General features: G+C 41.8%; 1 protein-coding gene across 2 annotated transcripts in view; it reads left to right on the top strand.

Annotated features, from left to right (window-relative positions):
- Nucleotides 1-21,059, top strand: part of cysu (Curly Su) — a 125,611-nt gene extending 104,552 nt beyond the window's left edge. For both annotated transcript variants that reach the window (XM_053773809.2, XM_053773810.2), the window contains exons 10-19: nucleotides 1,304-1,431; nucleotides 2,154-2,267; nucleotides 2,784-2,916; nucleotides 4,439-4,566; nucleotides 9,862-9,971; nucleotides 10,473-10,565; nucleotides 10,987-11,156; nucleotides 11,859-11,967; nucleotides 20,137-20,227; nucleotides 20,822-21,059. In XM_053773809.2, the coding sequence (XP_053629784.2) occupies nucleotides 1,304-1,431; nucleotides 2,154-2,267; nucleotides 2,784-2,916; nucleotides 4,439-4,566; nucleotides 9,862-9,971; nucleotides 10,473-10,565; nucleotides 10,987-11,156; nucleotides 11,859-11,967; nucleotides 20,137-20,227; nucleotides 20,822-20,908 (1,163 nt within the window). In that variant the 3' untranslated portion in view covers nucleotides 20,909-21,059. The remainder of the gene's footprint in view (nucleotides 1-1,303; nucleotides 1,432-2,153; nucleotides 2,268-2,783; nucleotides 2,917-4,438; nucleotides 4,567-9,861; nucleotides 9,972-10,472; nucleotides 10,566-10,986; nucleotides 11,157-11,858; nucleotides 11,968-20,136; nucleotides 20,228-20,821) is intronic.
- The last annotated feature ends 2,554 nt before the right edge of the window (nucleotides 21,060-23,613 follow it).

Genomic DNA, 23,613 nt, shown 5'->3' with positions numbered 1-23,613 from the left:
TTATCCTGGGTGGCTAACCCTCCGGGGTTAAAAATCCGAACGAAATCTTATCTTATCTTAATGTAATATTATGCTCAGTCCCCAGGCTTTGCGTGTCAAAGATAAATGAGTGGCAGCTGGGGTTATGTGATACCTGAAGGAGATAGTAGTGATCTAGGTGATAAACACGAAAGGGACTTGAGTTATACCTTTATTGGCTTACTAGGAGACCAGCTGGGTCTTGTTGACCTGAAAGCTTATGTACCCCAGGAGGAAACAACCCTGGTAAATGACGAATCTCAAATCAGGAAACTTTTGTAAAGAATAGGAAAGAAGTGAGCCCAGACAGAAGTTCAGATTCCACACACAAACTCAGCTTAAGAAGTCTGAGCTTTACTTCGTATACTAATACTGTGAAAGTGATCCCAGTTTTATATGTATAGTAACACTGAAGTGGTTATCTGATGAGTGATAAGGTGTTATATTATCTGATGAGTGATAAGGTGTTATATTATCTGATGAGTGATAAGGTGTTATATTGTTATCTGATGAGTGATAAGGTGTTATATTGTTATCTGATGAGTGATAAGGTGTTATATTATCTGATGAGTGATAAGGTGTCATATTGTTATCTGATGAGTGATAAGGTGTTATATTATTATCTGATGAGTGATAAGGTGTTATATTGTTATCTGATGAGTGATAAGGTGTTATATTGTTATCTGATGAGTGACAAGGTGTTATATTGTTATCGGTAGACGCTTTCTTGTGATACTTAAACAGTATTTTTTTTCTTGTATAATAAAAGACCTGGCTTTTTGATAAAATGATAGTGCAACTTACAATTAATTCAGGAATAGTTGACCTTATTGGGATTATAGAAAGCCCTTGGTTATGTAGATATTTTGCACTTGTTTATATTGAATGTTCAGTAAGTATTACTAATCAAAGAATGTTTGCATATGAGACTGGTATTGCCACATTTCTGGTATGACATCATGGATTTGGGAATTGTGTGCGTGTGTGTGGTTAATGCTAGTGGAGCTAATTGTTGTAGGTGGCGATTGACACTAGATATATTAGTGGTGAGTTAGCTGATACCAGTGGTAGTTGATAGTCTGGGTAATTGGTACCAATGTTACTGAGTGATGGTGTGAGTAGTAGTGGTTGATACCAGTGATTTTTCAAGTGTTGGTGGTTGATGCCAGTGGTTGTATTAGTGGCAACAGCTGTAAATTTTAATGTCAGTGGTATTAACTACTAAGTGTTGTAGCAAGAACTGGTGTAGTCAGTGTTGTGATGGCTGGTGTTGGTTATCTTGCAGGAGAAATCCGAGTTAACGAGCAGTTGATTCTGACGTGTGCCCACACCCTCATGATGAGGGAACACAACCGCATCGCGCTGCAACTGGCTGTCCTCAACCCACACTGGGGCGACGAACGTCTCTATCAGGTATGGACGCATTCCTCCATTCACTTGTTGACCAACTTTCACTTCCCCTCAATCCCACCTCGTCCTCACTTTCTCATCCCCTTTTCTATATTATTCATCTAGGATATCGATCTTTTAATAGTTGTTAGTGTCAGTCGCCCAAGTGTTGCCATTTTTTGAGTTCAAAAAATGGCACCTACATAAACAATACCTCGATGAGGGGAGGTATTATCAATACACACGACCAAATTTTTAGTGACCCAGTAATTTGTGTGAAATGCATTATTAACTATTAAAAATAATTTGTATAGGTCCTCTGCCTGTGAAACGAAAGATAGTTTCCTCCATTCCTTGAATTGAAGTACCCAGACGGGCTTAGCGCTTCACATAAATGTATAATCATGTAATTGCACAGCCTGGCTGCAAAAATAGCATGCCTCTCGAGCTGAGAGGACGAAGGATCGAGCCTTTACCACTCATTGTAGTGAATGAGACAAACTAGTTTAATATAATGAACTTGTAGGTCTAGTGACTGTGTACAACTAGTCTGTTCCTGCACTAGTTCAACTAGGTTTCTGTAAATAAAAATTAAGATAAAATTTATAAAACAAGCTTTCACTGGAGGAATGTTTCTCCCACAGTGCGAAACATTGTCCCGATAAAAGCCTGTTTTGCAGCGTGTCTATCTTCATGCATGCAGGCAACACGCCATATTCATGCTATATATGCGAATGTTCTCTCAGGAAACTCGAAGGATCGTCATAGCGCAGATCCAACACGTCACCTACAACGAGTTCCTGCCTCAACTACTTGGCCGAGATGTGATGCACAAGTTCGACATACTACTGCAGAAGGAGGTGAGTGTTCCCCCTTCAGCTGCTCGATATAGTCACCCACCTTGATCCTAGTTTTATTCACCTGCAAAAAAAAAAAAATGATGAATTGGTCTTCAGTCTCTAAGTCAAATTTCATATTATCCTTTAGATTTTCTCTTTTTTTCGTTTAGTAATATACAGTGTCTCATGTTTTAAATCCTCACCTTTTCTCTTGACCTTTCCTCTGCCTTTCTCCTTACCTCTTCACCTGACCTGTTATCTGCCTGTCTTCCTTTTCTCCCTGGTGGTGACATAATGATCCAGGTACTGCCGAAACGTCATCCAAAGTTTCCTTTCTGAAATGAGGATTGTGAAATAAATTGTGATTTAAGTTTTCCCTTCTCCCTTAGTTTTTGCTTCTTGATTTCAGCTTTGATATAGTTCCTGCTCCTTTATTTTTTCTTATATTAGCTTTTTATCCTTTATTTCCTATTCTTTGGTTACTGGTGCTTCAGTTGCACTTTCTTTACCTGTTACAACTGGTTCATCTCGCCGCAGGGTTACTGGGACGGCTACGATCCCAAGGTTGACCCCAGCATCTCCAGCGTATTCTCCGCCGCCGCCTTCAGGTTTGGTCATTCTCTCCTGCCGTCCTCCGTCGAGCGATGGAGTCCCACCCACAAGTTCATTGGTGAGAACCATTTCTAGCATTTCTCCATGGATAGAAATTTGTATTCTTTCTCTCTCTCTCTCTCTCTCTCTCTCTCTCTACACACACACACACACACACACACACGAAGACCAGGCAGAACTACAAAGGGATCTGGACAGGCTGCAGACCTGGTCCAGCAATTGGCTCCTGGAGTTCAATCCCACCAAGTGCAAAGTCATGAAGATTGGGGAAGGGCAAAGAAGGCCGCAGACGGAGTACAGTCTAGGGGGTCAGAGACTACAAACTTCACTCAAGGAAAAAGATCTTGGGGTGAGTATAACACCAGGCACATCTCCTGAAGCGCACATCAACCAAATAACTGCTGCAGCATATGGGCGCCTAGCAAACCTCAGAACAGCATTCCGACATCTTAATAAGGAATCATTCAGGACCCTGTACACTGTGTACGTTAGGCCCATATTGGAGTATGCGGCACCAGTTTGGAACCCATACCTAGCCAAGCACGTGAAGAAACTAGAGAAAGTGCAAAGGTTTGCAACAAGACTAGTCCCAGAGCTAAGAGGTATGTCCTACGAGGAGAGGTTAAGGAAAATCAACCTGACGACACTGGAGGACAGGAGAGATAGGGGGGACATGATAACGACATACAAAATACTGAGAGGAATTGACAAGGTGGACAAAGACAGGATGTTCCAGAGAGTGGACACAGTAACAAGGGGACACAGTTGGAAGCTGAAGACACAGATGAATCACAGGGATGTTAGGAAGTATTTCTTCAGCCACAGAGTAGTCAGTAAGTGGAATAGTTTGGGAAGCGATGTAGTGGAGGCAGGATCCATACATAGCTTTAAGCAGAGGTATGATAAAGCTCACGGCTCAGGGAGAGTGACCTAGTAGCGATCAGTGAAGAGGCGGGGCCAGGAGCTCGGACTCGACCCCCGCAACCTCAACTAGGTGAGTACAACTAGGTGAGCGCACACACACACACACACACACACACACACACACACACACACACACACACACACACACACACACACACACACACACACACACACACATATATATATATATATATATATATTTATATATTTATATATTTATATATTCTGACACTTGCTTTTATATTAAAATTGAAAATAAATTTTGCCCACATGAGCATTACTGATCATAATGTTAACACAAACATAATCACATCTTAGGGTGACATTTTCACCATTACTCGGCACTTCGGATTGTGAAATTTGATATATTGTACGCTATTGTTGGGCAGGTTTTTTATTAAATTTAAAAAATAACGTTTAACCCTTGTGGATCATTTTGTGGTGCATTGTTTGATAAAACCTCGGTGAACTGTACCCGTACCTGCTGCTGCTGACCATTAACCAGCACTACCGTACCTGCTGCTGCTGACCATTAACCAGCACTACCGTACCTGCTGCTGCTGACCATTAACCAGCACTACCGTACCTGCTGTTGCTGCCCATTAACCAACACCATTGTCTCTGTCGTTCTCTAACCAGCACCTTTACACCCACAGCCTCCAAACGTCTGCACGAGTTGATCCGACAACCATATGACTTGTTCCGTCCCGGTGTGTTGGATGAATACTTCATGGGTATGTTGAACCAGCCCAGCCAGGCCATGGACGATGGTATTACACAGGAGGTAAGTCAACACTTCACTTGGGCTCCACACCATGTAAATACACGTAAATATCTATACACACACATTATATATTATATATATATATATATATATATATATATATATATATATATATATATATATATATATATGCAATAAGATCACAGTACACAGGTGATTTCAAAATATGCAAAATAACCACTCTGAAAGAATAGAGAAATTCCAAGCGCTTTCGTGGCTACTCACATTATCAAGGATAATGTGAGTAGCCACAAAAGCGCTTGGAATTTCTCTATTCTTTCAGAGTGGTTGTTTTGCGCATATATATATATATATATATATATATATACATATATATATATATATATATATATATATATATACACATACATATATATAGGTAGTAGGTTGGTAGACAGCAACCACCCAGGGAGGGACTACCGTCCTGCCAAGTGAGTGTAAAACGAAAGCCTGTAATTGTTTTACATGATGGTAGGATTGCTGGTGTCTTTTGTCTGTCTCATAAATATGCAAGATTACAGGCATGTCTTGCTACTTCTACTTACACTTAGGTCACACTACACATACATGTACACGTTTATTTATACACACTCATCTGAGTTTTCTTTGATTTTATCTTAATAGTTCTTGGTCTTATTACTTTTCCTTTTATATCCATAGGGAAGTGGAATAAGAATCTTTCCTCCGTAAGCCATGCGTGTTGTAAGAGTCAACTAAAATGCCGGGAACAATGGGCTAGTAACCCCTTTTCCTGTAAAGATTACTAAAAAGAATAAGAAGAAGAAAATTGTCAAAGTGGGAAGTCTGAATGTGAGTGGATGTTGTGCAAATGATAAGAAAGAGATGATTGTGGATGTTATGAATGAGAAGAAACTGGATGTCCTGGCTTTAAGTGAAACAAAGCTGAAGGGGGTGGGAGAGTTTCAATGGAGAGGAATAAATGGGATTAAGCCAGGGGTTTCAAATAGAGTTAAGAGCTAAAGAAGGAGTAGCAATAATGTTGAAGGATAAGCTATGGCAGGAAAAGAGGGACTACAAATGTATAAATTAAAGGATTATGTGGAGTAAAATAAAGATTGGATGTGAAAAGTGGGTTATAGTAAGCGTGTATGCACCTGGAAAAGAGAGAAGTGTAGAGGAGAGAGAGAGATTCTGGGAAATGTTGAGTGAATGCGTGGGGAGTTTTGAATCAAGTGTGAGAGTAATGGTGGTTGGGGATTTCAATGCTAAAGTGGGTAAAAATGTTATAGAGGGAGTAGTAGGTAAATTTGGGGTGCCAGGGGTAAATGTAAATGGGGAGCCTTTAATTGAGCTATGTGTAGAAAGAAATTTGGTAATAAGTAATACATATTTTATGAAAAAGAGGATAAATAAATATACAAGGTATGATGTAGCACGTAATGAAAGTAGTTTGTTAATTATGTATTGGTGGATAAAAGGTTGATGGGTAGGCTCCAGGATGTACATGTTTGTAGAGGGGCAACTGATATATCGGATCATTATTTAGTTGTAGCTACAGTTAGAGTAAGAGGTAGATAGGAAAAGAGGAAGGTGGCAACAACAAGTAAGAGGGAGGTGAAAGTGTATAAACTAAGGGAGGAGGAAGTTCGGGCGAGATATAAGCGACTATTGACAGAAAGGTGGGCTAGTGCAAAGATGAGTAGTTGGGGGGGGGGGTTGAAGAGGGTTGGAATAGTTTTAAAAATGCAGTATTAGAATGTGGGGCAGAAGTTTGTGGTTATAGGAGGGTGGGGGCAGGAGGAAAGAGGAGTGATTGGTGGAATGATGAAGTAAAGGGTGTGATAAAAGAGAAAAAGGTAGCTTACGAGAGGTTTTTACAAAGCAGAAGTGTTAAAAGAAGAGCAGAGTATATGGAGAGTAAAAGAAAGGTGAAGAGAGTGGTGAGAGAGTGCAAAAGGAGAGCAGATGAAAGAGTGGGAGAGGCACTGTCAAGAAATTTTAATGAAAATAAGAAAAAAATTTGGAGCGAGTTAAACAAGTTAAGAAAGCCTAGGGAAAGTATGGATTTGTCAGTTAAAAACAGAGTAGGGGAGTTAGTAGATGGGGAGAGGGAGGTTTTAGGTAGATGGCGAGAATATTTTGAGGAACTTTTAAATGTTGAGGAAGAAAGGGAGGCGGTAATTTCATGCACTGGCCAGGGAGGTATACCATCTTTTAGGAGTGAAGGAGAGCAGAATGTAAGTGTGGTGAAGGTACGTGAGGCATTACGTAGAATGAAAGGGGGTAAAGCAGCTGGAACTGATGGGATCATGACAGAAATGTTAAAAGCAGGGGGGGATATAGTGTTGGAGTGGTTGGTACTTTTGTTTAATAAATGTATGAAAGAGGGGAAGGTACCTAGGGATTGGCGGAGAGCATGTATAGTCCCTTTATATAAAGGGAAAGGGGACAAAAGAGACTGTAAAAATTATAGAGGAATAAGTTTACTGAGTATACCAGGAAAAGTATATGGTAGGGTTATAATCGAAAGAATTAGAGGTAAGACAGAATGTAGGATTGAATATGAGCAGGGAGGCTTCAGAGTGGGTAGGGGATGTGTAGATAAAGTGTTTACATTGAAGCATATATGTGAACAGTATTTAGATAAAGGTAGGGAAGTTCTTATTGCATTTATGGATTTAGAAAAGGCATATGATAGAGTGGATAGAGGAGCAATGTGGCAGATGTTGCAAGTATATGGAATAGGTGGTAAGTTACTAAATGCTGTAAAGAGCTTTTATGAGGACAGCGAGGCTCAGGTTAGGGTGTGTAGAAGAGAGGGAGAATACTTCCCGGTAAAAGTAGGTCTTAAACAGGGATGTGTAATGTCACCATGGTTGTTTAATATATTTATAGATGGGGTTGTAAAAGAAGTAAATGCTAGGGTGTTCGGGAGAGGGGTGGGATTAAATTATGGGGAATCAAATTCAAAATGGGAATTGACGCAGTTACTTTTTGCTGATGATACTGTGCTTATGGGAGATTCTAAAGAAAAATTGCAAAGGTTAGTGGATGAGTTTGAGAATGTGTGTAAAGGTAGAAAGTTGAAAGTGAACATAGAAAAGAGTAAGGTGATGAGGGTATCAAATGATTTAGATAAAGAAAAATTGGATATCAAATTGGGGAGGAGGAGTATGGAAGAAGTGAATGTTTTCAGATACTTGGGAGTTGACGTGTCGGCGGATGGATTTATGAAGGATGAGGTTAATCATAGAATTGATGAGGGAAAAAAGGTGAGTGGTGCGTTGAGGTATATGTGGAGTCAAAAAACGTTATCTATGGAGGCAAAGAAGGGAATGTATGAAAGTATAGTAGTACCAACACTCTTATATGGATGTGAAGCTTGGGTGGTAAATGCAGCAGCGAGGAGACTGTTGGAGGCAGTGGAGATGTCCTGTCTAAGGGCAATGTGTGGTGTAAATATTATGCAGAAAATTCGGAGTGTGGAAATTAGGAGAAGGTGTGGAGTTAATAAAAGCATTAGTCAGAGGGCAGAAGAGGGGTTGTTGAGGTGGTTTGGTCATTTAGAGAGAATGGATCAAAGTAGAATGACATGGAAAGCATATAAATCTATAGGGGAAGGAAGGAGGGGTAGGGGTCGTCCTCGAAAGGGTTGGAAAGAGGGTAAAGGAGGTTTTGTGGGCTAGGGGCTTGGACTTCCAGCAAGCGTGCATGAGCGTGTTAGATAGGAGTGAATGGAGGCGAATGATACTTGGGACTTGACGATCTGTTGGAGTTTGAGCAGGGTAATATTTAGTGAAGGGATTCAGGGAAACCGGTTATGTTCATATAGTCGGACTTGAGTCCTGGAAATGGGAAGTACAATGCCTGCAATTTAAAGGAGGGGTTTGGGATATTGGCAGTTTGGAGGGATATGTTGTGTATCTTTATACGTATATGCTTCTAAGCTGTTGTATTCTGAGCACCTCTGCAAAAGCAGTGATAATGTGTGAGTGTGATGAAAATGTTGAATGATGTAAGTATTTTCTTTTTGGGGATTTTCTTTCTTTTTTGGGTCACCCTGCCTCGGTGGGAGACGGCCGACTTGTTGAAATATATATATATATATATATATATATATATATATATATATATATATATATATATATATATATATATATATATATATATATATTCAACAAAACTGGCCATATCTCAGAGGCAGGGTGGTCCAAAAAGAAAAACAAAAGTTTCTCTTTTTAACTTTAGTAATGTATACAGGAGAAGGGGTTACTAGCCCCTTGCTCCCGGCATTTTAGTCGCCTCTTACAACACGCATGGCTTACAGAGGAAGAATTCTGTTCCACTACCCCCACTGAGATAAGAGGAAATAAACAAGAACTAGTAAGAAAATAGAAGAAAGCCCAGGGGGGTTGGGTGTATATATATGCTTGTCCTTGTATGTGAGGTGTGACCTTAAGTGTAAGTAGAAGAGTAGCAAGGCGTACCTGAAATCTTGCATGTTTATGAGACAGAAAAAAACACACCAGCAATCCCACCATCATGTAAAACAATTACAGGCTTTCGTTTTACACTCACTTGGCAGGACGGTAGTACCTCCCTGGGCGGTTGCTGTCTACCAACCTACTACATATATATATATATATATATATATATATATATATATATATATATATATATATATATATATATATAATAAATATATAATAAATATATAATAAATATATATATATATATATATATATATATATATATATATATATATATATATATATATATATATAATAAATATATAATAAATATATATATATATATATATATATATATATATATATATATATATATATATATATATATATATATATATATAATAAATATATATATATATATATATATATATATATATATATATATATATATATATAATAAATATATATATATATATATATATATATATATTAATGTGTGTGTATGTATGGTGTGAATATATAATGGGAGGTGTAGAATCTAGTTGCTTATTTTTAACAATCAAACCCAAGACTTTTTCGTGTTTTTTTCTGAATAAGCTGTTTGATACATTGAATGCATTGCTCTCTTACATTCAGTATTGAATGTAGTGATATTTGCCTTTAAGGGAACGGGGGCGCCTTGTGTTGAAGAGCTCTTGATCTGAGAAGTCAGAGCCACCTTCCCTTTCATGGAGTTAAGCCTAGTTACCTCCCGCTTGCCCATAATATAATGTGATCTTGCGACCTACGTGTTGTATATTGTAATGATAATTACTATGCCATGTATTGACTTTATGACCCAAATGACCTACTTCTTGTATCTCAGGTCACCAACCATCTGTTCGAAAAGGAAGAAGATAGGTATGGCTTCGACCTGGTCGCCTTCAACTTGCAGCGTGGACGAGAATTTGGAGTCCCAGGCTACGGAGCGTGGAGGTGAGAACCTTCTTTTTCTTCTTTGTCGATAGAACAAAACGTGTTTTTCACTTTAGGTTCTAAACGAGTTTAAGAATCTGCGCTGGTCTCGAGGACACACTTATGGAGTGACACTTATAGTACATCATGTGGGTTTAATAAATGATAACTCATAGTGTGATTGTTAGTGTTGTCTCTGGAGCCTTGTGTACATTTTGGGTAACTTGAGACTGGCTAAGATTTTGTCCATCTTCAGTACCCTTCATAGAAGGTACGTAGATGCTGGGGAAGGGTTCTGGATCTAAAGAACTGGTGAGGCCTTCCCTTTCCTTCAAATTAATCATACCTTATAAGCAATGAATATAATAATAGTTGTATATGAATTTGGCTTTGTGGCAGAAGTAATACTGAAGTGGTGATAACCAAAGTGTTTTCACAATACTGAACTTCTCTGCATCAAATGGGTTTATAGTTTTTTGTAAATATAATTATAATAATAATAATAATAATTGCTGTCTGCAGGAGGTTCTGTGGACTGGAACCCATCCTGTCCTTCGAAGGCTTGGCCCATCTCATGACCAACAACACGGCCGCCATGTACGCCCGCCTCTACAAGTAAGACCACAACCCACTCCTGAGTGCATGATCTTGCGACACACATTTCAAGCTGTTAACTTTCAGAAATTTAACTTAGAGGCTCACGGCCTTCACTGGTAACTTCTATTCGGAGCGTTTGGCCTTAATGGGTTTCTTTATTCAGGAATTAATGGGTATTTTAAGGATCAATAGGCATAAACGGGTTATTTTATTCAAGGCTTTCGGGCTTGTATAGTGATACTAGATGTTTAAGCTGTGAAGAGCAAGAAGACAAGACCTGAAACACAACTCTCATAGATTTACAATAATATCCATTCATTTATAACATAATTATATTGAATAATATATCTTAGACAGAACTGGGCTTCGAAATGAACCAGGAGAGATCACATTTCTTTACTTGCAAATTCATTGGTGTACAAAATATGACTTTCTTCAGGTCAGTTGATGATATTGATGTATGGAGTGCCGGAGTGTCTGAGAGACCACTACCTGGCTCCCTGTTGGGACCAGTGTTCTCCTGTATTATCGGTACCCAGATGCAGCGAATCAGAAGAGGTGACAGATACTGGTATGAACTTCCTAACCAACCCTCCTCCTTCACCCCTGGTAAGTTACCAGTCAGCTAACCCTTTCCTCCTTTTTACCCTTAGTAAGTTAACAGTCAGAAAACCGTCTCCTTCGCTCCTAGTATGTTACCAGTCAGCTAACCCTCTCCTCTTTCACCCTTATTAAATTACCAGTCAGCTAACTCTTTTCTACATTGTTGGCACGTTATCAGTTAGCTAACCCTCTCCTCCTTCATTCCTGATAAGTCGTCACCAGTCAGCCATCCCCCCCCCCCTCCATCTCTGGTAAGTTACCAGTCAGCCTCCCTCCTCCATATAGTTAAACTTAAGTTACTCTTGCATGGCAGAATGCCATTCTGGAAGGCATATCTCACACAAATTTAGTGGATAAACGATTTGGTTAATAACATTTTATGCACCGGTCCTGTTGTCAAATTTTTATGAGTTGCTTGTTTAAATAATAAAAATTACTTGCAAATTACCCTTTAAATTCTGCACAAAAATAGTCCTATTTAGTTTTCTAATCTTAGTTTTATTCTTCATATTATAATTGTCAGTAAATTATCCTAGTTCAGTGTTTTGTAAATGAATTATTATTATTATTATTATTATCATCATCACCATCATTAGAGTTAAATCCGTATAGGTAAGTTAACGCTTCATAATTGTTGAGAAGTGTTTGCATCTTAGCACAATTAACACTATCTTTTTCTCGTGTATTGTAACACTGTTAATCTCACAGACCAGTTGGAATCGATACGGAAAATTCGTCTAGCACGAATTCTCTGCGACAACACAGACAATATTGAGAGTCTGCAGGTGTACCCCATGGTGCTGCAGGACCCACGCATGTGAGTAACTGTACTATGATCATGGTTCAGGTTTTACTAAATACTATACTAGTGACTAGTACACATGAGTGCTGCTAAGCGCTATAGTCTGCCTAGCAATGGAATGGCTGACCACACAGCATCTATGATCTAGTATGCATGATCAGAACATATCACATACTTCCAAGGAGTGGTACCCGAAAGCTTTGTTTGTAACCATAGTTTTGACTGATACAACTGGCTCTGAAAGGAAAATGTGCTTTTTTTTCTAGCCTGTGTCCTGATTTACACGGTGTCAGCAGAGGTCTTGCAGGGTTTTCTTAAGCTGTTTTTTTTTATTGATAACACGACAGAGTTCCTAACTCTAGGAGAATGTATTTTTGATCTGATGAATGGTGAGAGATGTCGACTCTTGAGTGGTGTCTAAACGTATATACAGACGTGTACTCACTTATTTGTGGTTGCAGGAGTCGATTCACATATTCTGACCCTGGCTCTTAACTTACCACTCCCTTTTAGCCTCGTGGGTCCTGTCGTACCTACTCTTAAAATTATGTATTGAGCCTGCCTCCACCACTTCCTCACGAAGATCATTCCACTTCCCGACCACTCTGAGACTGATGAAAACTTCCTAACATCCCGTTGGCTCATCTGTGACTAACTTCCAAAGTTGTCCCCGAGTTCCCGTTTCTCGTTTCTCAACCAGCCTATCCCTGTCTACCTTATTAATTCCCCTGAGTAGTTATGTTATCATGTCCTCTCTAGTTCTTCTGTCCTCCAATGTCTTTAGATCCAATTTCATTAGCCTCTCCTCGTAGCTCAAGACCCTTAGCTCAGGAACAAGCCTCGTCTCTTCTGCACTTTCTCCAGTTTCTTAACATGCTTTTTTCAGAAGCGGATTTCATACTGGTGCTGCGTACTCCAAGATAGACCTAACATGTTATATAAAGGGCCCGAAATGACTCTGAGGTTAAGGAAGGATATTATTAGATTTGCCAGGCTGCAGAGGTTATTCGGCAGACGTGAACCTCTGGCGCTATACTGGACACCAAGTTCACTCCCAGGTCTTTCTCTGACTAAACTCTGCAGCCTGTTTCCCTTCTTGCTCCTTTCCCAATCTTCATGAGCTTGCATTTACTTCGGTTCAGTTGTCTTCATGCAGTCACTTATCTGACCATTCTTGCAGTGTGTGTGTGTGTGTGTGTGTGTGTGTGTGTGTGTGTGTGTGTGTGTACTCACCTATTTGTGGTTGCAGGGGTCGATTCATAGCTCCTGGCCCCTCCTCTTCGCTGGTTGCTACTAGGTCCTCTCTCTCTCCCTGCCCCGTGAGCTTTATCATACCTCGCCTTAAAACTATGTATGGTTCCCGCCTCCACTACGTCACTTTCTAGGCTATTCCACGGCCTGACTACTCTATGACTGAAGAAATACTTCCTAACATCCCTTTGATTCATCTGAGTCTTCAACTTCCAATTGTGACCTCTTGTGTCTGTGTCCCTTCTCTGGAACATCCCGTCTTTGTCCACCTTGTCTATTCCTCGCAGTATTTTATATGTCGTTATCATGTCTCCCCTGACCCTCCTGTCCTCCAGTGTCGTCAGGCCGATTTCCCTCAATCTTTCTTCGTAGGACAATCCCCGTAGCTCTGGGACTAGTCTTGTTGCAAACCTTTGCACTTTCTCTAATCTCTTGACGTGCTTGACTAGGTGTGGATTCCAAACTGGTACTGCTTACTCCAGTATGGGCCTGACGTAAATGGTATACAGAGTCTTGAACGAATCCTTACTGAGGTATCGGAACGCTATCCGTAGGTTTGCCAGGCACCTGTATGCTGCAGCAGTTATCTGATTGATGTGCGCCTCAGGAGATATACTCGGTGTTATACTCACCCCCAGATCTTTTTCCTTGAGTGAGGTTTGCAGTCTTTGGCCATCTAAACTATATTGTGTCTGCGGTCTTCTTTGCCCTTCCCTAATCTTTATGACTTTGCATTTGGCAGGGTTAAACTCAAGGAGCCAGTCGCTGGACCACGCTTCCAGCCTGTCCAGGTCTCTTTGTAGTCCTGCCTGATCCTCATCTGATTTGATTCTTCCCATTAACTTCACATCATCTGCAAACAAGGACACTTCTGAGTCTATCCCTTCCGTTATGTCGTTCACATATACCAAGAACAACACAGGTCCTAGGACTGACCCCTGTGGAACCCCGCTTGTCACAAGCTCCCACTCTGACACCTCGTCACGTACCATGACTCGTTGTTGCCTCCCTGTCAGGTATTCTCTGATCCATTGCAGTGCCTTTCCTGTTGTGTGCCTGATCCTCTAGCTTTTGCAGTAACCTCTTGTGAGGAACTGTGTCGAAGGCCTTCTTGCAGTCCAAAAAAATGCAGTCGATCCACCCCTCTCTCTCTCTTGTCTTACTTCTGTCACCTTGTCATAAAACTCTAGTAGGTTTGTGACACAGGATTTTCCTTCCCTGAAACTGTGCTGGTTGTCAATTATACACTTGTTTCTTTCCAGGTGCTCCACCACTCTCCTCCTGATGATCTTCTCCATGACCTTGCATACTATACACGTTAGTGATACAGGTCTGTAGTTTAGTGCCTCATGTCTGTCTCCCTTTTTAAAAATTGGGACTACATTTGCCATCTTCCATACCTCAGGGAGTTGCCCAGTTTCAAATGATGTGTTGAAGATCTTTGTTAATGGCACACACAATATCTCTGCTCCCTCTTTAAGGACCCACAGAGAGATGTCTGGTCCCACCGCCTTTGAGGTGTCAAGTTCGCATAGCAGCCTCTTCACTTCCTCCTTGGTTATATGTACCTCATCCAGCACTTGCTGGTGTACCCCCCTGTTCTGATTTCCTGGAGTCCTACTGGTTTCCACTGTAAATACTTCTTTAAATCTCGTGTTGAGCTCCTGACATACCTCTCGGTCGTTTCTTGTGAATTCCCCATCACCCTTCCTCAGTCTGATTACCTGGTCCTTGACTGTTGTTTTCCTCCTGATGTGGCTGTACAACAGCTTTGGGTCAGTCCTGACTTTCAATGCTATGTCATTTTCATATTGTCGCTGAGCCTCCCTTCTTATATGTGCATATTCGTGTCTGGCTCTTCTGCTAATCTCTTTATTTTCCTGAGTTCTCTGTCTTCTGTACCTTTTCCATTCTCTAGCACACCTAGTTTTTGCCTCCCTACACCTTTGGGTGAACCAAGGACTCGTTCTGTTCTTCCCATTATTTCTGTTTCCCTTGGGAACAAACCTCTCCTCTGCCTCCTTGCATTTTGTTGCCACATAGTCCATCATTTCTTGTACTGGTTTTCCTGTCAGTTCCCTCTCCCACTGAATGTTTTGAAGGAAGTTCCTCATGCCTGAGTAGTTCCCCCTTTTGTAGTTTGGTTTTTCCCACCCTATTCCTGCTACTCTCTCCACTTGGAGCTCAACTATGTAGTCGAAACACAGAACCACATGATCACTAGCTCCCAGTGGCCTTTCATACAAGATATCCTCGATGTCCGAACTACTCAAGGTGAATACAAGGTCCAGTCTTGCTGGTTCATCTTCTCTCTCTCTGGTAGTGTCTCTAACATGTTGATGCATGAGGTTTTCCAGTACCACATCCATCATCTTGGCTGTCCATGTTTTGGGACCCCCATGGGGCTCCAGGTTTTCCCAGTCAATCTCCTTGTGATTGAAATCACCCATAACTTTGCTCCCCCCATGTGTGCTCTTCTGGCCACCTCGGCTAGTGTGTCGACCATTGCTCTGTTGCTCTCATCGTATTCTTCTCTTGGCCTCCTGCAGTTCTGTGGTGGGTTGTACATTACTGCAATTATCACCTTATGTCCCTCAAACTGGATTGTTCCTACTAAGTAGTCCCTTTCACCCATGCCATCCATTCCTTCCATTTTCTCAAAACCCCACTGGTTTTTAATGAGCAGTGCAACTCCTCCTCCCCCTCTCCTCCCTCTGTCTTTCCTGAGGATTTGATATCTGGGTGGAAAGATTGAATCTGTTATTATTCTTGTGAGTTTTATTTCTGTGAGTGCTATTATGTCTGGGGATGTCTCCTTGATTCTTTTGTGCCACTCCTCATACTTATTTGTTATTCCATCTGCATTTGTATACCACACCTTCAACTTCTTTTCTAAGACTGTGGTCTGGGAGGTGTATTGGGGTTGGGGAAGTGGGAGACCTGATAAGGAACTATGGGTGGTTGCTGTGGGGGTGGAGTTTATAATGTAGTGGGTGGGGACATTGGATGTGGCATGGGTGTTTTGGTTTAGAGTGGCTGTACTGGGGTTGACCTGGTTGGGAGGCTTCTATAGGAAGCTGTGAGGGAGGCTGTATTTGATTTTCTTCCTGTGTCTGGGATCTCCTGTCTGTCTTCTCCATCCCCTCTCTTTCCTCCTTTCGCCTTTGTACCATCTCTCTGTTTCTGCCTTTCTTCTTGTGTTCTGTCGCGATCGAGATACACCTTCCTGTATGCCAGCATGTCCCTTAATCGTGCTTTCTCCTGCAGGATCCTGTTCCGAGTCGATTCTGCCTTGAAGGTCACTTTCACTGGCCGGGTTCTTTTTTTTACAAACCCCCCTATTCTCCGAAAATTTTCCAGCTGGGTCATGTCGTCTTCTCCTATTACTTTCATGATGCTTTCAATTGCTTTTTTCCCCCTTGTTTTCTTGCTTCATATGTTTCCCCTTCAACTTCCTGGAGCCCATACACAAAGACTGACCTCACCCTTTCATTCTCCCACTGCATATCCCTGTGTATCCCCTCATTCAATTTGATTTCCTCCATTGCAGTTTTCCTTCAGTTTCACTAGCTAATGTGCTTGGGCTCAGTGGCCTGTCATTTTCCCTTCTCGGCTTTCCCTGGGCTCTGCTGTGGTCTGTTAGGGCCTCCACATATAGCTTAGCTCTTTCATTTACTACAGTCTCCACTGATAGAGCTTCTACATGCAGTTTTGCTCCTTTCCCTACAGTCCCCTTATTTGTGACTGAGGTAGCAGTCTCTGTTGTCAATCCCAAAATGTTCTTTAGTTCTTTAGGCTTTTTCAGATTTTTCAGTTCCTCTTCTAAACTCTGTATCCTGGCCTCTGCTGATTTGACTTGCACCTCCGACTTCCTGCTTTCCATTACTATCCTCTCTTCCATTCTCATGCTAAGTACTTCTAGTTTCCTTTCCCATTCATGTTCCCTTTTTATGAGATCTGCTGCCCAGTCTTCCTTTGTAGCTTCCTCCTCCTGTTCCTTGGTTTTTCTTGTTGCTCTCTGGCAACCCATTTTTGTTTTATCCTGATTGCCTCAGAGTGGGAAACCTATGTAATTCTGTGTGTTAGGTTAGTAGTGTGTATGTCAGAGTGTGGGGGGGGGGAGGTAGAGGAGGAACTGTGGCTATGTGGGAGAGGGGTGGGGAGGGGGAGTGGGAAGGAGGGAGAAGCAAGTGGGTGAGTGGGAGGGGGAGAGGGGGAAGGAGAGAGAGGTGGGGAGGGGGAGGGTGAAAGAGGGAGGGGAGGGATCAGGGGAAGGAGTGAGTTGTCGGTGGGGAGGGAGTGTGTGTGTGTGTGTGTGTGTGTGTGTGTGTGTGTGGTGTGTGTGTTTGTTGTGTGTGTGTGTGTGTGTGTGTGTGGTGTGTGTTGTGTGTGTGTTGTGTGTGTGTTGTGTGTGTGTTGTGTGTGTGGGGGGGTTGTGGGGGTGTGTGTGGGGGTGTGTTGTGTGTGCATGTTGTGTGTGTATGTTGTGTGTGTGTGTTGTATGTGTGTGTTGTGTGTGTGTGTGTGTACTCACCTAGTTGTACTCACCTAGTTGAGGTTGCGGGGGTCGAGTCCGAGCTCCTGGCCCCGCCTCTTCACTGATCGCTACTAGGTCACTCTCCCTGAGCCGTGAGCTTTATCATACCTCTGCTTAAAGCTATGTATGGATCCTGCCTCCACTACATCGTTTCCCAAACTATTCCACTTACTGACTACACTGTGGCTGAAGAAATACTTCCTAACATCCCTGTGATTCATCTGTGTCTTCAGCTTCCAACTGTGTCCCCTTGTTACTGTGTCCAATCTCTGGAACATCCTGTCTTTGTCCACCTTGTCAATTCCTCTCAGTATTTTGTATGTCGTTATCATGTCCCCCCTATCTCTCCTGTCCTCCAGTGTCGTCAGGTTGATTTCCCTTAACCTCTCCTCGTAGGACATACCTCTTAGCTCTGGGACTAGTCTTGTTGCAAACCTTTGCACTTTCTCTAGTTTCTTCACGTGCTTGGCTAGGTGTGGGTTCCAAACTGGTGCCGCATACTCCAATATGGGCCTAACGTACACGGTGTACAGGGTCCTAAATGATTCCTTATTAAGATGTCGGAATGCTGTTCTGAGGTTTGCTAGGCGCCCATATGCTACAGCAGTTATTTGGTTGATGTGCGCTTCAGGAGATGTGCCTGGTGTTATACTCACCCCAAGATCTTTTTCCTTGAGTGAGGTTTGTAGTCTCTGACCCCCTAGACTGTACTCCGTCTGCGGCCTTCTTTGCCCTTCCCCAATCTTCATGACTTTGCACTTGGTGGGATTGAACTCCAGGAGCCAATTGCTGGACCAGGTCTGCAGCCTGTCCAGATCCTGTGTGTGTGTGTACTCACCTATTTGTACTCACCTATTTGTGGTTGCAGGGGTCGAGTCTTAGCTCCTGGCCCCGCCTCTTCACCGGTTGCTACTGGGCCCCCTCTCTCCCCGCTCCATGAGCTTTATCAACCTCGTCTTAAAACTGTGTATGGTTCCTGCCTCCACTACGTCATTTTCTAGGCTATTCCACTGCCTTACAACTCTGTGTGTGTATGTGTGTATGTAATTATGTGTGGAATTATGTGTGGGTTTAGTATGTGTCTGAAAAGTAGGTGACTTGTGCTTGGAGTGTAATGTGGATTCTCAGTGGTCGCTTGTGACCTGACCCCCACCCTCCTGGGACTTGGCCTGCACCTTCTTACAATGTTGCCTATGCTTGACCTGCCACTTAGCTTATAGTAAGTTACTCGCCTTGTTCAATGGATTACCAATTGCTATTCCTTATTGAATACTTGATTGCCTATTCTTTATCGTGCTATGAGAGACCATTCGCAATCAGCTTGGCGGTTAATTGGAACCTGGAACCCCACACCCATACAACCACTCAATAGGTGATGACAGTACTTGCAATGCAGCTGTAGCAGCCTGTAGATTGTCCAGCTCGATGTGACGTCCTGGCGTAGATCCACCTCAATTTCTTCTCGTTAATAATGTACCCTATTCACTGTATTTATCTCGCTGGTCACACGATTGTTTCACTTTATTATCTTTCTTGGGTGACACGTGACAGTGTGTGTGTGTGTGTGTGTGTGTGTGTGTGTGTACTCACCTATTTGTACTCACCTATTTGTGGTTGCAGGGGTCGAGTCCTAGCTCCTGGCCCCGCCTCTTCACCGGTTGCTACTAGGCCCTCTCTCTCCCCGCTCCATGAGCTTTATCAAACCTCGTCTTAAAACTGTGTATGGTTCCTGCCTCCACTACGTCATTTTCTAGGCTATTCCACTGCCTTACAACTCTATGACTGAAGAAATACTTCCTACTATCTCTCTGACTCATTTGTGTCTTCAACTTCCAATTGTGGCCTCTTGTTTCTGTGTCCCCTCCCTGGAACATCCTGTCCTTGTCCACCTTGTCTATTCCACGCAGTATTTTATATGTCGTTATCATGTCTCCCCTGACCCTCCTGTCCTCCAGTGTCGTCAGGCCGATTTCCCTTAATCTTTCTTCATAGGACATTCCCCTTAGCTCTGGAACTAACCTTGTGTGTGTGTGTGTGTGTGTGTGTGTGTAATAGTTTAGCTGGAACATTAAAATTTACAAACTGTGGAGATTGAGACTCATTAGATACCATTTCTAGATGTTTTTATTATAGCATAGAATATGGATTTAAATACCTATGTACATTTTAATTCATCGCACCATGACTAACTTTACCTGACGTCTAGCCATCTTAAGAAATATCTCTGAGGATATTGAAATATCTCTGGGGATATTGATGATGCTAAAAACACCTTTTTTTCATAGACCTGTCATGTGACACAGTGAGTTGACAGTAGAACAACATTGGTAATATTATTAATACGAAGCTACACCAGATGCAAGTCACTGACATACTTCTTTATTGTGTGTGTGCAGTAACCCCCGGGTGTCGTGTAAAAGTGGTATTATCCCTCACATGGACCTGACTCCCTGGATAGAGGTTCCTCATGCGTTGCCTCCACAACCGGTTAGTACAATACTACTTTACGTGACTTCCGGTCACATTTTTTTAAAGAGATAATTTTGAATCACTTTGAAATTTAGTTTCATTACATAGACGAGTAAGCAAGACCCAAAAATCATCACTCTTATAACAGTAACCCAAAGAAACCTATATGCTCGATAGATTATTAAAGTGAATAATTAGCATAAAGTATATTAAATTACTGTATTACTAAAAAATAAAATATGTAATTTTTTAAAACAAAAAAGAAATTTAATTAAAATAGGCACCAAATAGGATATAAGATATAGCTTTGGGTTCTACAGTTATTCACTTAATATAAAGCTTCCAAAATCAACCATTGATAGTACATATTTTTCCTTTAAAAAGATACTTATCAGTTCAGTATAAAATTACTCGAGTAACTTCAGAAACAAATGTCATGCAATGCTATGCCAATGGAAATACAAAAGGACCCCAATGGGAATAACTCACTGACATTTTTGGGTTATCCCAGGTTCTCTATACATATGCTGCTATGTATGATAATCTATGTAACTGTATTTGTGTATACCTGAATAAACTTACTAAGCAAGTTCAACATCCATTTCTCCACAGGTTCTGGGGGGCCCGACTCTGAAGCCTGGAGGATCAAGAACTTTAGCACAACAGTCCTTTTACTACTCGTTTGGTCTTTTACGTTAAACAAATCTATTCTAACGGCCATACGTAATTTCCACCAGTGGTAATATATCAAAACGTTTAACGATGTAATTTTGAGATTGGTTGGTGAAGTCTCATCAGTCAGTTATCTACTCTGAAGACGAAGTGTTGATTTTCATTCGATGAAATTTCAACAATGGGTCACTGTGACACTTCCCACAAACACACATTACTTCTACACTTTCATTAATTCCCATATCTGTTATATTCCTCTCACAGCATGAATGACAACCTAAACCACATCTTCAGTCAAAATGAATAATTTGTTTAATGTAAAAGGCACTTTTTTTTTGTTTACACCCAATATTTTATATAATTTATTTGCCTTTGTTGGTATATCAAAATACCCAGCAAGTCAGCTGCCTATCATCCTCACACACAGTCACTGTACAACTTTTTTTATATTATTTTATGCCACAAGTATTATCAGTACAGTAATTTAAAAAAAAAAAAAAGCCAGCTCGAAGTTATACTTTATGAAACATTCAAACTTTGGAAAAGGAAGGTCTGGACAGTTCCAAAATTTCAAGCAATAATTACTATTATTATAATCATAAGTGCTAACCCCATAAGGGTCATGCAGCGCTGTCAAGCAATAATATACTCTACACAACTCAAAAAATTAGTGACTCGTCTTACCTTTCATCTTATGCCTCACACGACTCAAAAATTTCAGTGACTCTTCCTTTTCATCATCTTATGTATATAACTCAAAACATACTTATCTCTTCTGCTGATATAAATTGACCAAATCCAACATCATCGAAACTGTCTTACTCTTCCCAAAAAAGAGCAACGTTTAAACAGTGGTTATGGTCATATTTTTTTTTTCAAAATAAATATATTTTTAAAATAAGTGGTTTATATTTAAAATTCCTCAGACTACATCACACACTTTTAGAATGGTAAATAGTTAGCATTGTTTCTTTGTCACCTCGGGGGAGGCGACTTGCATTATATTACCAGATCTCAAAAGGCCGGACAAAGGTATAATAAATTTGTGAATGTGTATTGCATTCATAGGGCGAGGGGGACCTAAACCCGCAGGGGTCATCAAGCTCCATTGGATTATTATTATAATCAAGGGGGAAGCGCTAAACCCGGAGGATTATACAGCGCCTAGGGGTGGGGATGTGGAAGGCATTCAGGCTTAATTCGGGGAACTGGAGCACAGATCCAATTCCCTAAATCAAGAACCCCTCACCAACATCAAGGAACCTTCCTTGAGGGGAGCTCCATTGGAGAATGGGAATTATAATCATAACCAAGCGCTAAACTCATAAGGGTCATATTGCGATTGGAGAATGGGAGATCATAGAGTTCTATCCAAGGAACGAAGATCAGGTCCAATTCCTCGGGTCAAGAGTCACTGTCAATCTACATTAGAGAGATTAGATAAGATTTCGTTCGGATTTTTAACGCCGCAGAGTTAGCCACCCAGGATAACCCAAGAAAGGCAATGAGTCATCGAGGACTTATTTCCATTGGGGTCCTCAATCGTGTCCCCCCAGGATGTGACCCACACCAGTTAACTAACACCCAGGTACCTACTTGCTGCTAGGTGAACAGGACAACAGGTTTAAGGAAACGCGTCGAAATGTTTCTACCCCGCCGGGAATCGAACCCGAGCCCTCCGTGTGAAGCGAGAGCTTTGCCAGTCAAGCCATGGGGGAGCGCTAAACCCGTAGGATTATACAGCGCATGTGGGGAAGGGGATGAAAGGCATTCAGGGAACCTGAGCACAGATCAAATTCCCTAGATCGAGCCCCTCAACAGCGTCAAGGAACCTCCCTTGAGCGTACACTTGTGAAACCCTACGGAGATCGCCCGCCCTGAAGTAGTTTTCAAGGAGGGGAGTGGGGGGGTTGGTAACCCGTTCATGTTTCAGATTATTATAATCAAGGGGAAGCGCTAAACCCGTAGGATTATACAGCGCCTGGGGGGGAATGTGGAAGGCATTCAGGCTTAATTCGGGGAACTGGAGCACAGATCCAGTTCCCTAAATCAAGAGCCCCTCACCAACATCAAGAAACCTTCCTTGAGGGGTCATGTTTCAGATTATTATAATTATGGGGAGCACTAAACCCATAGGATTATAGTGCATGTGGGGGGGATGGAAGGCATTCAGGCTCAATTCAGGGAACTGGAGCACAGATCCAATTCCCTAGATCAAGAGCCCCTCACCACCATCAAGGAACCTCCCTTGAGGGGGTCATTATTATTATAATCAAGGGGGAAGCACTAAACCCGTAGGATTATACAGCGCCTATGGGGGGATGGAAGGCATTCAGGCTTAATTCAGGGAACTGGAGCACAGATCCAATTCCCTAGATCAAGAGCCCCTCACCAGCGTCAAGGAGCCTTCCTTGAGGGGTTGAGGGGGTCATGTTTCAGAAATCAAGACTAATCAGGAGCCCCCACCTGCATTAAGGCAAGCTCTTAGAGGGGTGGTAGGTGCCTTGATACCAGGGATAATTCTAGCCTAGAAAAGATTAGGCCTGAATGACGGCGAAGGGTCTATCGGCTCCCAAATTATAATCAAGGGGGAAGCTCTAAACCCGGAGGATTATACAGCGCCTGGGGAGGGGATGTGGAAGGCATTCAGGCTTAATTCGGGGAACTGGAGCACAGATCCAATTCCCTAAATCAAGAGCCCCTCACCAACATCAAGGAACCTTCCTTGAGGG

Source organism: Cherax quadricarinatus, chromosome 7, assembly GCF_038502225.1.
Source record: "Cherax quadricarinatus isolate ZL_2023a chromosome 7, ASM3850222v1, whole genome shotgun sequence".
NCBI lineage: Eukaryota > Metazoa > Arthropoda > Malacostraca > Decapoda > Parastacidae > Cherax > Cherax quadricarinatus.
This window is presented reverse-complemented; position numbering and strand designations above follow the sequence as displayed.